At 45.2% G+C, this 13,651-nt stretch overlaps 1 protein-coding gene across 1 annotated transcript; it reads left to right on the top strand.

Annotated features, from left to right (window-relative positions):
* The first annotated feature begins 5,370 nt into the window (after nt 1-5,370).
* On the top strand, nt 5,371-10,709 carry LOC142793510 (uncharacterized). The gene is made up of 4 exons (XM_075885782.1): nt 5,371-5,425; nt 7,892-8,018; nt 10,084-10,172; nt 10,665-10,709. Exons 1-4 carry the CDS (start codon nt 5,372-5,374, stop codon nt 10,707-10,709), a joined length of 315 nt encoding a protein of 104 aa, XP_075741897.1. The 5' UTR covers nt 5,371.
* Nucleotides 10,710-13,651: the final 2,942 nt, after the last annotated feature.

Raw genomic sequence — 13,651 nt, 5'->3', positions numbered from 1 at the left:
CGAAATAAAAAAAAATTAGGCAGATCACACGTATCTGGGAATCAACTTTATGCGAAGCACGTGGAGGGAAGGTGACCGTGTTGCATTTTTTTTATCGTCACGCCATGAAATGACGCCAGATATATGTACAAATGTTGCACGCAAAGACATAAGTTGAAGAGTTGCAGTTGTTTATATAACCAGTTTTACACTTGCACAACGATGTCAGCTGGAAATGTGTTTTAGCAACACCAGAAGCTGATATGAAGCGCTGATGCTCGCGAAGATGCTGGCCCTTGACACTGCTACTTAAAAAGAGTACTGACATCAAATTTACTCATATCAATATTTTTGCGTCAACGAGTGGCCTTCGACCCCATAGTACTCATTCGCGACCTAAGACGCATCTGAGTGACGAATAAATATCTGTAATACTGATTAATATATTCGCTCCAAAAACATGGCACTTCACCACAATTGACGTTAACTCGACGTGACGGCTGTATGAAAGGAGTACATTTGTGATGTTTATAAAATTGGGTAATTGATTGATTGATTTGTGGGACCTAACGTCCCAAAACCACCATATGATTATAAGAGACGCCGTAGTGGAGGGCTCCGGAAATTTTGACCACCTGGGGTTCTTTAACGTGCACCCAAATCTGAGCACACGGGCTCAGATTTGGGTGCACGTTTCCGCCTCCATTAGAAATGCAGCCGCCGCAGCCGTGATTCGATCCCGCTATAAAACTGGGTAGGCAGTATTGCAAGCACTATTGACGTTTCAAGAAGATTAGCGTCTATTCGAAGAGTAGTTCCGAGACCTGGCGTAGCTCTGTGGTAGAATGTTTGACTGCCACGCAGAATGCTTGGGTTCGGTTCCTGCTGGGACCCTGAAATTTATCATTTGCATTGGTCGGGTCGACGCTACCGATGTAGGATATTTCTTAACACTCACCCGTTAATATTGCCCATGTGTGTTCTCGTCGTATCTGCGTAGATACTAAGTGTCAATCACCTGTGGCACATAACCTCTTACCAGTGGCACATACCCGCTCGTTAGTATGTGCCCCTGTCTGACGGGAAGTGTTTGACGACGTACGCGACGTGATTGTGACGTTATTCATGTCTTGACCAGCGCGTCATATTTGTCGAACCATCTTACCCTCCTATGCTCATTTTGGTTCACGCTAAGGTAAGGGGGTGACCACGAGAGCACCCAAACGTAAGCGGCTAGATAGATAGATACACTCAAATTCGCCGAAGTTCGCTAAGAAATGCTTCGCATTTAAAAGCCACAGTTTCACCGCAAGGGTGAAGCAACAACTTGGAATGTAACGCTCAGAACGGCAAGCAGATCAAAACGTGCAGCGCGCTGCTCACACACAAATGACGCAGGAAAACAACACTGTAGGACCGCGGTAAGAGGTGGATGCGTGACAGTTTTAGTTTACTTTTATTTACGTTGTGCCGTAAGCTTGGGGAGGCATGTCAGCCGTAGCGCTGCATTTGCCACGGCCCGCAGCATTGCTTGCAGGGCACTAGGTGTCCGACCAGTTTGGCTCTGACCGTAGATACCGTGAGCACGCACAGCGCCTCCCGAAGTGCTGCAGCTCCTGAGGCGCCTTTCTAGTTCCTGTTAACTCAGGAAAAAAAACGTACCCCCCCGTGGGCCACAAAAGGGGTGGAATCAGAAACGTCATTGTGACGACCCCCTAATTGCCTCACGCAACTTGCAGCCGGCGCATCGATGGCCCTCTTCCGAGACCCGGCGCAGCACGGTGACTCCTCAATTCGATTCTGCTGCGGCCCAGCTGCATGCTGTTCGCGCGCTTTCAAGGCTCCGCCGCGTCTGGCGACGTGCCTGACGAAACCTCGAGGATCGCCATGAACCTTTCGTCCCGGTCGGGCTTAGTTCTGGTAGCCCTCAGAAGCGGGTGGGCTTGAGACACGCGAAGGCGTGTCCGACGCGTGAACCGGGCTCCCGGTCGGCGATTTGGTGCGTTTTGTCGCATTGACGTGTCTTCGACTGCTTCCGTGTTTATCCTTGCAAATGAGCTCGCAAGTAGAATCCCGTGTGGTCAGCGAGCTGGTTGTCTCACAGCACGCAGCGGACAGTCGGATTATCGCCTCGTCGACAAGAAGCTGGCATGTTTCCAGGGAAGCCGTTCCTATGGTCGCAAACCCCAATACGTGCAGCTCTAAGTCTAGATAATTGTGCGCCGCTGAGCTGGCCCTTGCCTCTATGACTTTTTCTAGATTTCTTTTATTTACATTTTGGTTGTTGTGTTATTTGGGGAGAGGGCTTGAGCCCTCACGTACACGGAGGTGGCGTCCTTGTGGCAGGTTTTTGATGAACCAAGTGTACTGTTCTATCAAAGGACGAACAGGCGACCATTCGCCGAGAGTTGTGTAAGGGCGGAGCACCGAGGGAATAAGAAGAGGCCGCCAAGTTCCGCCAAGCGTTCTGAGCAGGGCTTGAGGCGTTAAGCACCATCGGCTCTGCCGAATCCAGTAGGGTCGCCCTACAGAAAACGGTTCATTTCCAAAGCGTTTATTGTTTGGTTGTATGATGTCCGTAACTTTGTAAAATCTGCACAGTCTGTAAATACAAGTTTTTCGCAGCCTACTAGAACTTCTCCAGCGTCTGCTTCATCTTCAAGCAACCAGCAAGTCAAACGCCGCTATTTGTATAACGGCAGTACGTTTTCTTCTACCCCTTTGCTGTACCACCTCGAGTGGTCCGTCTCGGGCGCCGAGTGATGAGAGTTGGTTTCTACAACATCGAAAAGAACCTGAATTTTACTAACACACACAGTATGAGAGCGAACTAGCAATGTTTACCGCTTGACATGTGATGAGCTGTTTAAACGAAAAAAAGTCACAGCTTTGCCGCAAAGGCGAAGCAATGAACGCGATAACGACACATTGGAAGGTCACACGCAGAATGGCAAGCAGATCGAAACGTGCCCCGCGTTTCTCACGCACAAATGAAGCACGAAGCGTACTTACAGGTACAGATGAACGCGAATAAGCGTCTCAGTTCTTACTTCGCTGTGTCTGAAAAGTGCGCCCTTTTCGGAAATGGAGGCTGTGCAACAATTGCAGTGACCTTTGTGCTTTTCGTAACTACAACAGAATCGCTCCAATGCAAGCCCAACGCCAGCCAAGGCGTATGATCCTCCCCATCGGGAGATAAGGGCGCGCGAGAGATCGTCCACGCCCCTCCTCTCTGTGGGCCAAAGCACGCGGGAGAGATGAGAGCCGCCGCTCGTTCATTGCGCCATCTTGCTGATAATGCTGAAAACGCAATAGTTCTCTCCCCCCGAAGATACCCGCCAACAGCGGTAAGTAGTAGAAAATAGCTTGCCGAAGGAGGTGCCTCTCGGTGGCTGAGTGCTTAACGCCTCGCATTCACGACGCTGAGGTCCCACGCTCGATTCCACACGCCGAAGTCTTTTTCTAGATTTTTTTTATTTCTTGAGTTTTCATATATATAGGTACGTATACATACATATATTGTGAGTGACGGTGACGCCAATGCCGGCGGCAAAATTCAGCTGAGAGTGTCCATATAATTGCTATCGCAACAAAACGACGCACGAAACATAATCACAGGTATAGATGAGGGCAAAATAAGAAGTGTCCCAGTTGTTATACTTCGCTGTGTATAAAAAGCGCGCTCTTTTCGCTAACGGGGACTGTGCAGTAACCGAAGTGACCTTTGTGGGCCCGGCAACTAACGAAATCGTTCCGGTGAAAGCCGAAGGCACATGGTTCTTCCCAGCAAAGGATAAGCGCGCGCACACAAGCATCTACCCCCCCCCCCCCCGTTTGTGTGGCGAAGTACGCGTGGGAAATGAGCGCGTATCGGCGCATCGCGACGAGCTGGGTGCCGAGCGTGCATGGATTTTTTTTTCTTTCTTGTGTATCCATATATATAATTGCGGTGAATGACGGCGGCCATGGCAAAAAACCAGTGGAGACTGCATTGTAATTGCTATCGCAATAAAAGGAAAACGGGAAGGTTTGTTCGTTTGTTTGGTGGATTGGCCTAGAACACACATAGAAACCAGTGGATGAAAACTGCACTATTAGGTAGGGTGATTTTTTCTCACACTTTTTTTACAGTGAAAGTTGTTATAAGATCACAACATGGGTCACGCGCAGTTGCATGTTGTCCGCCGCCGCCGCCGGTGTCCGTAAACCTTGCACCAATGACACAGTGGGGCTTGAACCTGGGTCCGCTGGGTGCCAGCCCAATATTATACCACTGAATTACGCCGGTGCTTGTGACTTGTTGTCAACCTTGCCTTAGGAAGGCTTGATGTCAGGAAAGCAATCGCGTGAATACGACTTATAAAGCGTTTTACAACAGCCAAAGAGCAACTAGTCATCGCACAATGCGATTAGCCTAACGAGTAGGCCATCCAATGCTCCAATCCATTACAAAAGCTTGTTCTTGTTTCCCTATCAACTGTGACGCATACCCACTTGAGCCATAATTCCCCCATCATCGTCGTCAGCCACTGCACGGACAATTGGCACAAAATTCCTAGCAAGTGTTTAGCGGATACCACGCTTCTCAGAAGAATGATGAAACATAGCATAGCGAATGTTAGCCTACTACCCAAAAGTTTATTAGTAATGCCCTAGTGGGTGCCAAGCAAGTGTGCTTGCAGTAGTTACCCAATGAGTGTTTTGAAAAGGCTCTGAAAGGCCGCTCTTCTAGCTTTCGCTGTGACTGTGCTGCGCCTACCTTGCAGACCTGGCGTTTTTTTTTATGAGCCAAATGGGTGATATTCGTTCATGCTTCAGATAAATGCTCGGGTTATCTGATGCAATAAAAGAAGTTCCAAATAGGTAATATACGCCACATTCATAAGATGTCTGAAAAACTGCGTTTTTATGGTTGTTACCTCATTGATTCTAATCAAGTGCGGAAAGATGAAGATGATATCCTTCTTTCGCAATGCCAGCGAGACGTGAAAGCTAAAATTAAGATCCATCATAACTTGCGCTTCATTGCATTTGCATCTGGAAAATTTATTAACACTCGAAAGTTGTAGCAATAAATCCGGTCTGTATGATCCACCCAATTCTGCCGACCCACTGAGTGGGTAAGTGCCAATCACCCAAGAAGTAGTATCATCATCACCATCACCAAGAAGAACTTGCGGTGTCGAGAGTCTGCCCATCTTGTTGCGGTGAGTCCCCTTCGACGTTACCAAAATCTTCAAGAGGCGGTATTGCTCGAATAAAATACGGGTAGATATATTCCTTGGGTACACGTGCGCGTACAGGGAGCGAAAGTTTAAATATCAATCTCGATGGCTATAACGGTGAATATCTTGACCTTAATGGGATCGCCTTCTCTCTTCCATGACAGGAGATGTGCTTCACGAACACCCCAGGAACGATCAAGGTGCTGGCGGCCTTCTGCTTTGTACGTTCTTTCCTTTTTTGTTTTTTTTTATGATAACAATTACACGGACACACTCGGCATACTTTTGCTGTCGGTGTCACCTTCCGTGTAAAGTCTAAATCTATAACATCGCCTCGCGCATTCTGTGTTCTGCGAGCGAGTAAAAGCGTGCCAGCGCTGGGGACGAACGCGGCTGAAGCAGAGATAAAACGAGCCGTCAATCTCCGCCGCACGAAGGGTGCATGCGATTACATCCCGATTGCGTTGACTGCCGTCGATGTCTCATCAGGTAGAGAGAAAACGCTTAGCCTGTTTTCTTTCGTCGGGCCGAGGAGCATAGAGGGGGACCTGTGCGGGGGGGGGGGGGGGTAGTTTTGGATAAATATTACTCCAAAGATTAAGCCTAGCCATTATTTTAGCATGAGACATCAAATGCCATAGTGCCAAGTACAGCTCAGATATATTACAAACATCGGGTTCGATAAACTAATAATAATAATAATAATAATAATAATAATAATAATAATAATAATAATAATAATAATAATAATAATAATAATAATAATAATAATAATAATAATAATAATAATAATAATAATAATAATAATAATAATAATATCCGGGGTTTTGCGCGCCGAACCCACCACGATATGGTTATGAGGCACGCTGTAGTGGAGGGCTTCTGAAAATTTGACCATCTGGCGTTCTTTTAACGCGCATTGTCATCGCACACTAGTTTGATAGACTAGTGATAAACTTCGTTTCATTGAAACAGTGTCCAACTTGCTGGCGGGCACACAGCCACACTTCATAAATATAATGAAAAAATTTCCTCTTTACGACTAGGTACACGTCATCATGCTCGAGGTTTAAAGTGGGAACGACTGACAATCGGTCGTGGTTTCACAACCTGAACATACCGGATTTATTTAGAATATTTCAAAATACTTTTGATAGACTTTACACGTAGAAATTTTACACATTCACTGAACTTTTCTATTTATTTATTTAGAATATGTCATGTAGCTTTAACATTATTGTCTTAAGAGCTGTGACTACAAATTACGAAGCTCTTTCTGTAGCGTTAAAAATCGGGTGAGAATGAACTTGTATTATGGTGAGGGCTTCGTTTGCTGAATGTGTTTAGTTTATCGTAGAGCTTTCGTAAGTAATGCTTTCTAAGCCTACTTATGTAAAACCATTAAGCTTGCTGTATATAGATCAACATATTAAAGTTGTTTTGTGTTATTTTTTCGCGTTTCCTATGCTGCGATAACATATACGAGTAACCAGTGCGTACACATGCCAAAAGGGCCCAGTTGCCGTAACGTGTAGTTGCTCCCCCGCAGACTGTTGCGTTTTGAGAATTTGCACTTGTTAAGCTGTCTGTCCGCACTAAAATGGTAATCAGAAATATCGCGTGCTATTTCGCTCTTGTTCTGGGAGCCATTGATGTCGCAAAACCATTTTTTTTCGGTACCAGACGACGCAAGAGTGTTTCACCGCAGCATAAGTATTATTGCGGTGATGCACGCTTTACAAAAAAGAAAAGCTACCTGTTTCAGAGCATATTTCCGACATGTCGATGAGGAAACTTAGCTAGGTTTTCTGTGTCGGCATTTTCCCCGACAAGCATACGTCCCTCCCCGCAAACATATAACAGGAGAGGAGACGATAATTTAGAGCTAAATTCTGATGGGGGCATTACCCGACATATTCCCGACGTGCTATCGAAGTTTCTGATCTCGGTGCAGTGCAAATATTACGTCATACTATTCTACATTGGACTGCTCCCATACCTGACAAACATGAAGATAGCAGTGAGACACATGTTTTAGCATAGGAAGCACGAATGTCCAGCTCTCCGACGAATGAGCGCTTTTTTATTAATTGGGCTGAATGGGCGGCTAAATTTTATAGAACCTTTCACGATTCCCCCCCCCCCCCCCCCTCCTTACTAATTTGTTCCAACAGAGCTTTCTGTTATGTCCTGTTAATCGGCAGCTTATGATAAATAAAGTGTAAAAGATATCAAGTTTTAAGGTTAATGGGCCAGGATTTCTCATTTTTGGCAATTTTCGGTTGCTCTTTCGTCGGGCACGGTTATAGCTAGCCTGAAAGCCTTGTCTCGCAGAAGAATCGGAACTGATATTTCTTGTTTACGCACTAATCGATATTTTTTCACCTGGTGATGCTCTAATGTGTACAAGAGAGACAAGGATGACAAAAAAGACCGTGTTTTATTAAAATAATTAACAGTAATCTAGACTTACCTGAAAATCGCAGTGGAAGCTCCAACCATTTTTTTAAACAGATCGTATGATCTTCTTTCCCTGCTTTGTGCTAGCCAAGTACAAGCTACGCTGCCACTCATCGTCAACACAGAACATAGATGCTAAGATAGCGGCGCAAGTGACATGCATGCGAGGAAGAGAAAAAAAAAACACAACACAGATGTTGAAGCTATGTGCTTGGCCCATGTTGCAGTGCGTCAACATGTTCAACCTGGTGTACCTCTTCATGCGGTACCAAGAATTGCTGCCGTCCAAGGCTCAGCAGCTCAGGAGCCAGATAGAGAGCGTGATGCCTGACGTCAAGAATCTTGACAAATACAGTGAGTACACCGTGCCACTGGTACGCTGGCCGTTCACTTGTACGCTTGTGTGCTAAAGGTCTTGGACCTCCCCACTACGGAAAAAGGACACATAACAGGCTGATTATGTGCGTCTGTTGGCTTTTTTTTCTCGGTTTCAGTGTGCGTGGTCACAGTTCTAGTTCAGTCTTCCTCTTGTGTTTGTTAGCCGTTATTTTTTCTTTTCCACACTTGAATGATATCGCAGTTGTGATCGTGCTGCGCTTCTGAAACCGAAGTGCCGGCTGCATTAGCTGCATTCTGACGAAGCCCAAACCGAAAAAAAAAAGCCTTGTACAGGTTTCAAAAAAGCTTTGAAAAGAAGCCTGTGGTCTTCATTGCCTGAAATTACAATGCCTTCTTGATGCGGCAATGAATGCTTTAAGGACGTTCCTAAACGTCAAGAATCAATTTGCAGTGCTACGCGTATAAGAAAACGTGCATCTGTAGTAAAGATGTGGCAAGAACAAGTAAGCTATTAATACAGCCCATTTCAGTTGGTCCCCCTATAAGTATAGCTCCAGTCACACTGAAACATTACCGATCGCTGACACATCGGCGACAGACAGACAGACAGACAGACAGACAGACAGACGGACGGACGGACGGACGGACGGACGGACAGACAGACAGACGCACGGGTGGACGGGTGGACGGACGGACAGACAGACAGACGCACGGGCGGACGGGCGGACGGGCGGACGGGCGGACGGACGGACGGACGGATGGATGGATGGATGGATGGATGGATGGACGAAAAAAATGGCAGCATATCCATGGAGTGAATGATGGAGAGTGGGGTGAAGCATTCGTCCGTCCATTCGTTCTTGCTTCCGTCCGTCCATGCGCCCTCTGTGTGACCGTCCATGCGCCCATCCGCCCGTCCGTGCGTGCGTCTGTTCGTGCGTCCATCCCTGCGTTTGTCCATGCATTCGCCCCTGCGTCCGTTTATGCGTCCATCCATGCATCTATCTGTGTGTCCGTTCGTCCATCTATTCAACACTCCAAGTACCATCATCTCGCATCTTTTCATCATATATTCCCCATATAGAAGCACCGCCATCCAGCGGACATTCCAAGGACTAAAGGAGAGGTGGCACACGCACACTTTCTTACGGCTTGCGCTTCGTATCTACTTCCCACCTTTACCCACCTCGAGTTCATGGTATATACTAGTTCATTGTGTTCATGGTGCTGCGGCTCAACACTCGCTAAACCTTTCTAAAGTTAAGGAGGTTACGCCCAGCGAGTATAACGTAGCAACCCTTTCTTGTCAGATAGTGTTCAATGTACATGCCAATGGCTGCTAATGGGGATCGCAGCGTGTGCGTTAACTAAAAGCCGAATGCTCCTGTCTCTCATTCCCCCTTAACAGTCATTGGCATGTACATTGAGTATTATCTTTTATCGTTCAACAAAGCACAGAAGAAATCTCTTACCGGCACCACCTTGGAGGTCAAAATGTTATACTTGTTACACACTACAACGGCTACGGGAGACGAACGGGTGCCGTTATAAGGAGCTTCATCCCTAAAAAATTTTATTGAAGTCCTGAAGGAAACCACTCCCGTTTTATAGGGGAAGATCGCGGGTTTATCCCACGTAGGGACGAGGAGGGCTAACGTCACCCCTGCGTCATGGGCATTCTAGGCAGTCTTGAGTTGTAGGAGAGAGAAATAATAAAAAAAAAACTCCAGCCTCGACGTTAGGCCTGAGATTGAATTTTGTTGTTGGCTGAAGAGCTCACTTTGTTGGAAGCGTCTTTTTGCCTTCTCTCATAACGCAGTGTTCTGAGTGGCACGCAACAAGAATTTCTAGTCGGAAGCAGTTGTTTTACGTAAGCCTCGTTCAACGTGGTACGAATAACATACATTTCTCGTGAAGTGCTTCAGAAACATAAAAGCAAAGAAACATACGCTAGTGTAATTCCTGTAATTAGAAAGTCTGAATAAATCAGATTGTGACACGTTGCACGATGGAACTGTGCAAGTGAGGCAACAACCCGTCCAAGTGAGGTTATTAAAATAGTTATTCTTTATATCCACAGTGCCTCAAAGAGACGGTACTATCTTCGTCAGCTTATTTGCGGCCATCAGTGCTTTCTTCGACTACATCCTCTACGTGGGAGTCGACAGTGTAAGTGCGTGGACGCGAGTTTATTGCCCGGTAATACTCCAGGACAGAGAGCCTATGCGCTTTGAGTGATGACGTCACACGTGGAAGCTGGTATAATAGTCAATAAGGGTAGAAGAAGTCATGGAGACGATGGTTAGCGGAATAGTCCGTATGCCAAAGCGTTTTTTTTTTTAGTTTGACCGCACTTTCACGTTCAGAGCGATGCCGCGATTGAATGAATGCAGTGACATGCTGCCAATTTTGTGGGGAAGGTTGGGTAACAAAACGTCTCAGAGCGTTGCTATCAGGGCTACAAAAATTTGAATTAGACAGCTTACGTGTGAAAAACTTCATAAATATCACAAGTTTTTTAAGCTTGATAAAAATTTGGAAGAGATATTAAAAGCTAAACATTCTTCCAGTCAGAACCGCGCTTGAAAAATAGGTACATAATTAACCCTGTGTAGCTGTAGTGAAAGCTATCACGAACTTTCGTCTTCATTTTCGAGGTAGGTTTCGCACAAGATCGAGTATCCCAAGCCATCGGTGGCGCAGTAAACCTTAGGTATTGGTGCTAAGAAGAGCTGAAGTCTCTTGACGCACCCACGAGGTAAACGTGACCTTCGTACAGTGCAGTATCGAGAGCTAACGCTCAATTTTAGTTCGGGCAAAAATTTGAGCTGATGTACGCCAGAAAGTGTAGCCTGTAGAACCAGGACTGTGATTTAGAGTATTGTTTCTCGAGTATTTCCCGAATAGGTCGGATATAACTTTTTTCATGGCGCAATAGAATGCTTCGTACTCCAGCTTAACTTCTGAATAACTTCGGACGCAAACAGCACGTTAACGATTACAGAACAAGTGCTGCAAACGCGAATTGAGTGCAATTACGAAAGCTGTCTTTCTGGAAGACAGCTAGCTCTTCACAAGTGAGCTACCAACGGCCTTTTGCGCAGCCGTGAGCAACTAGTGTTAAATGTTTTATACCGTTATATTCCACATAGCTTGATTACAGTTCGAAGGTTGCGCGATTTAATCCTGGTCGCGGCGGCCGCATTTTCGATGAAGATGGAAATGCTTCAGGCCCGTGTACTTAGAATGGAGTGCACGTTAAAGAATCCCAGATGGGTGAAAATTTCCAGAGCCTCCCACTGCGGCGTCCCTAATACCCATATCCTGTTTAGGGATGTTAAACCCCATAAATTATTATATTAATATTGATTACAGTTATTTGTGGCTTTTTCTAGGCTGCTTTGACCTGTTCACACGTCACCAATGTGTCCCAATGCCGTAAATATGTTTTATACTATAGCACACAATTATTTCACCTATTTCTAATATGTAAAAAAGTGAGTGTATTTTGTGTCTTGTACGCATCATTAATTTAACCGCCATTTAGCGTAATTGAGCAATTTGTGGCCTTATCATTTAATTACGCCCATCACGAAATGATAAACTGGTGAAGTAAGGATGACCACTGAACGTGCAGCAGAAGCCTCGCCTGATCTTGTGCGCATGGACGTGGGGCATCATCGACAGTTCCTTTGACGCTGCCATCGGGATCGCCTCGGGAAACATGAGCTTCATGGATGTGAGTGAGGCGTCCCACGTGGCGAAGCAAATTGTAGTTGTATATTGTGAGGTGTTGTTGTAAACCATTAGAAAGTGTGATAGATAAGAAGAAAAATATAGATAGCTTACCTGAACAACTGGTTTGCTATATTACACTGTGAAAAGAGTGGAAGAGGGAATTGTCCAGAACAATAAGAAGAGATAAAAGAGTAAGACAAAATTTCGAAACAGAGCCAATGCGTACGCATGTGCGCACGCACGCATGCACACAGACACACACATACACGAACGCACGCACGCATTCACAAGCAGCTTTTAAAATTCTGCTTTCCTGTATTCATTGATCAACATATGGCATAGACGTTTTAAAATTTTTGGACAGCTTCTAATCAAATGTACATTTTGCAGTTTTAGATTTTTAGGCTGTTTTGATGTCGGATTTTTTAAAAAGCACCTTACATTAGTCTAGTACATTTTGATAAAAACGGCTGTAATCAAATCATCGTTACTCCTGCATACCAAAAATAGTGGACGATAGAGATTTTAGCCGCATGTAGAGTAGAGGTCGTTTGGTGAAATTATCGCACTGGCATATAATTATTGGAGCAAGCCCAACCATATTGTCACTAACGTACCGCATTAGTCTCTGTTACACTGAAAGTTGATTTGGCTTTTCTAAAAAAGAGAGAAGAAAACAACAGCAAAAACGCCACAAATGCTTGCATTGGGGCAATATTTAGTATAATGATATCGTCAGGCCTCGTTTAAAACGAGTTTTTTTTGTCAATTGAAAATGAGCGAGACAGTGACGTAATAACTTGTTTTCTGAAAACAGCAATATGCAATCGGGAAATAGTTAGAATAAAGATTAATTACCGGAATAGTGAAATAAGGAACGGGAGTGGCAGATGAATTGATAAACTGTTTTTAGGGCCTCGCCCGGACGCCTGCGCCCATGGAGATCACGGTAGTGACAGAGAAGCCCTTGTTTGTAAGTACACGTCTCTTTACAATGCATTTCTAAGTGAACGTATTTACAAAGATGCCCTAGTTTTTACTAGTTAAGACAAGCCAACGTGAAGAAGAGAGGGTTGCGGTGCTTCAACATCATCTGTGTAGTCAGTAACATAAGTGCACTGAGAACTAACATACGTTTAAGTTGGTTCACGCCCTTTCAACTCACGGTACGAGAGTAGTATTCATTGAACTTGTTATTCATGTGGACGTTCACGTCCAAATTTTTCATGTTGCAACTACATGGTATCTTGACATTGTTTTACTGTATATATATGGGGCGCGCCAATCCCTTCTAGTTCAACATCAAGGCTGTTCAGAGCCGCATTATGTCCCATCGCAGTCCAAGTGGCTATGTCAAGAAGTGATAAACATGACTGCAAACAGTAGAAACTTTTATAACTAAGATAGGCCGCTCCGTTCACCTCAGTTTTGAACGAGCATCTGTGGGTAATCCAGTCTGCCGAGGAAGCCGCTAGGAGGCCAGAACTTCTAGCCGACACCTAGGTGGAAGCGCAACCAAGAGATATGTCAGATTTGTAATAAAGTTCTTTTTTTCTCAACTATGTTTTAATAAACGAGCAATGTTCTTATTTCAGCAAAATTGTTGGTGCTGCACGTCTTCTTTTGATGGTGGCAGATGCCGATCGAATTAATAGCTCGGATTTTTTTTCCTGCAGCGTGCGTATGGGAAGTCTATACAAAAGCGTGGCGCGGAGTCGGAGCTCCGCTTGCCACCGACGCCAGCGAACCCCGCAGTAGCCACAAAAGAATATTCGCAAGACAACGAGACCGAAGCGTCAGCACGAGCGACAAGAGAGCAGGTACGTACTAATAATGAGTTTTAGGATGGTAATTCTGGTCGGCTATTTCAGTGAATGAAATCTATAGGGCCTTACTTTAGTTGGATCAGT

This window comes from Rhipicephalus microplus, chromosome 2 (genome assembly GCF_043290135.1).
Source record: "Rhipicephalus microplus isolate Deutch F79 chromosome 2, USDA_Rmic, whole genome shotgun sequence".
In the NCBI taxonomy this organism is placed as follows: domain Eukaryota; kingdom Metazoa; phylum Arthropoda; class Arachnida; order Ixodida; family Ixodidae; genus Rhipicephalus; species Rhipicephalus microplus.
Note: the sequence above shows the minus strand (reverse complement) of the source record. Positions and strands in the feature narration are given on the sequence as shown.

Coding starts and splice junctions, on each gene's coding strand:
- LOC142793510 (XM_075885782.1), top strand. CDS start 5,372: ATGTGCTTCACGAACACCCCAGGAACGATCAAGGTGCTGGCGGCCTTC. Junction 8,019..10,083: donor CAAGAATCTTGACAAATACA/GTGAGTACACCG, acceptor TTATATCCACAG/TGCCTCAAAGAGACGGTACT. Junction 10,173..10,664: donor TCTACGTGGGAGTCGACAGT/GTAAGTGCGTGG, acceptor TTTTCGAGGTAG/GTTTCGCACAAGATCGAGTA.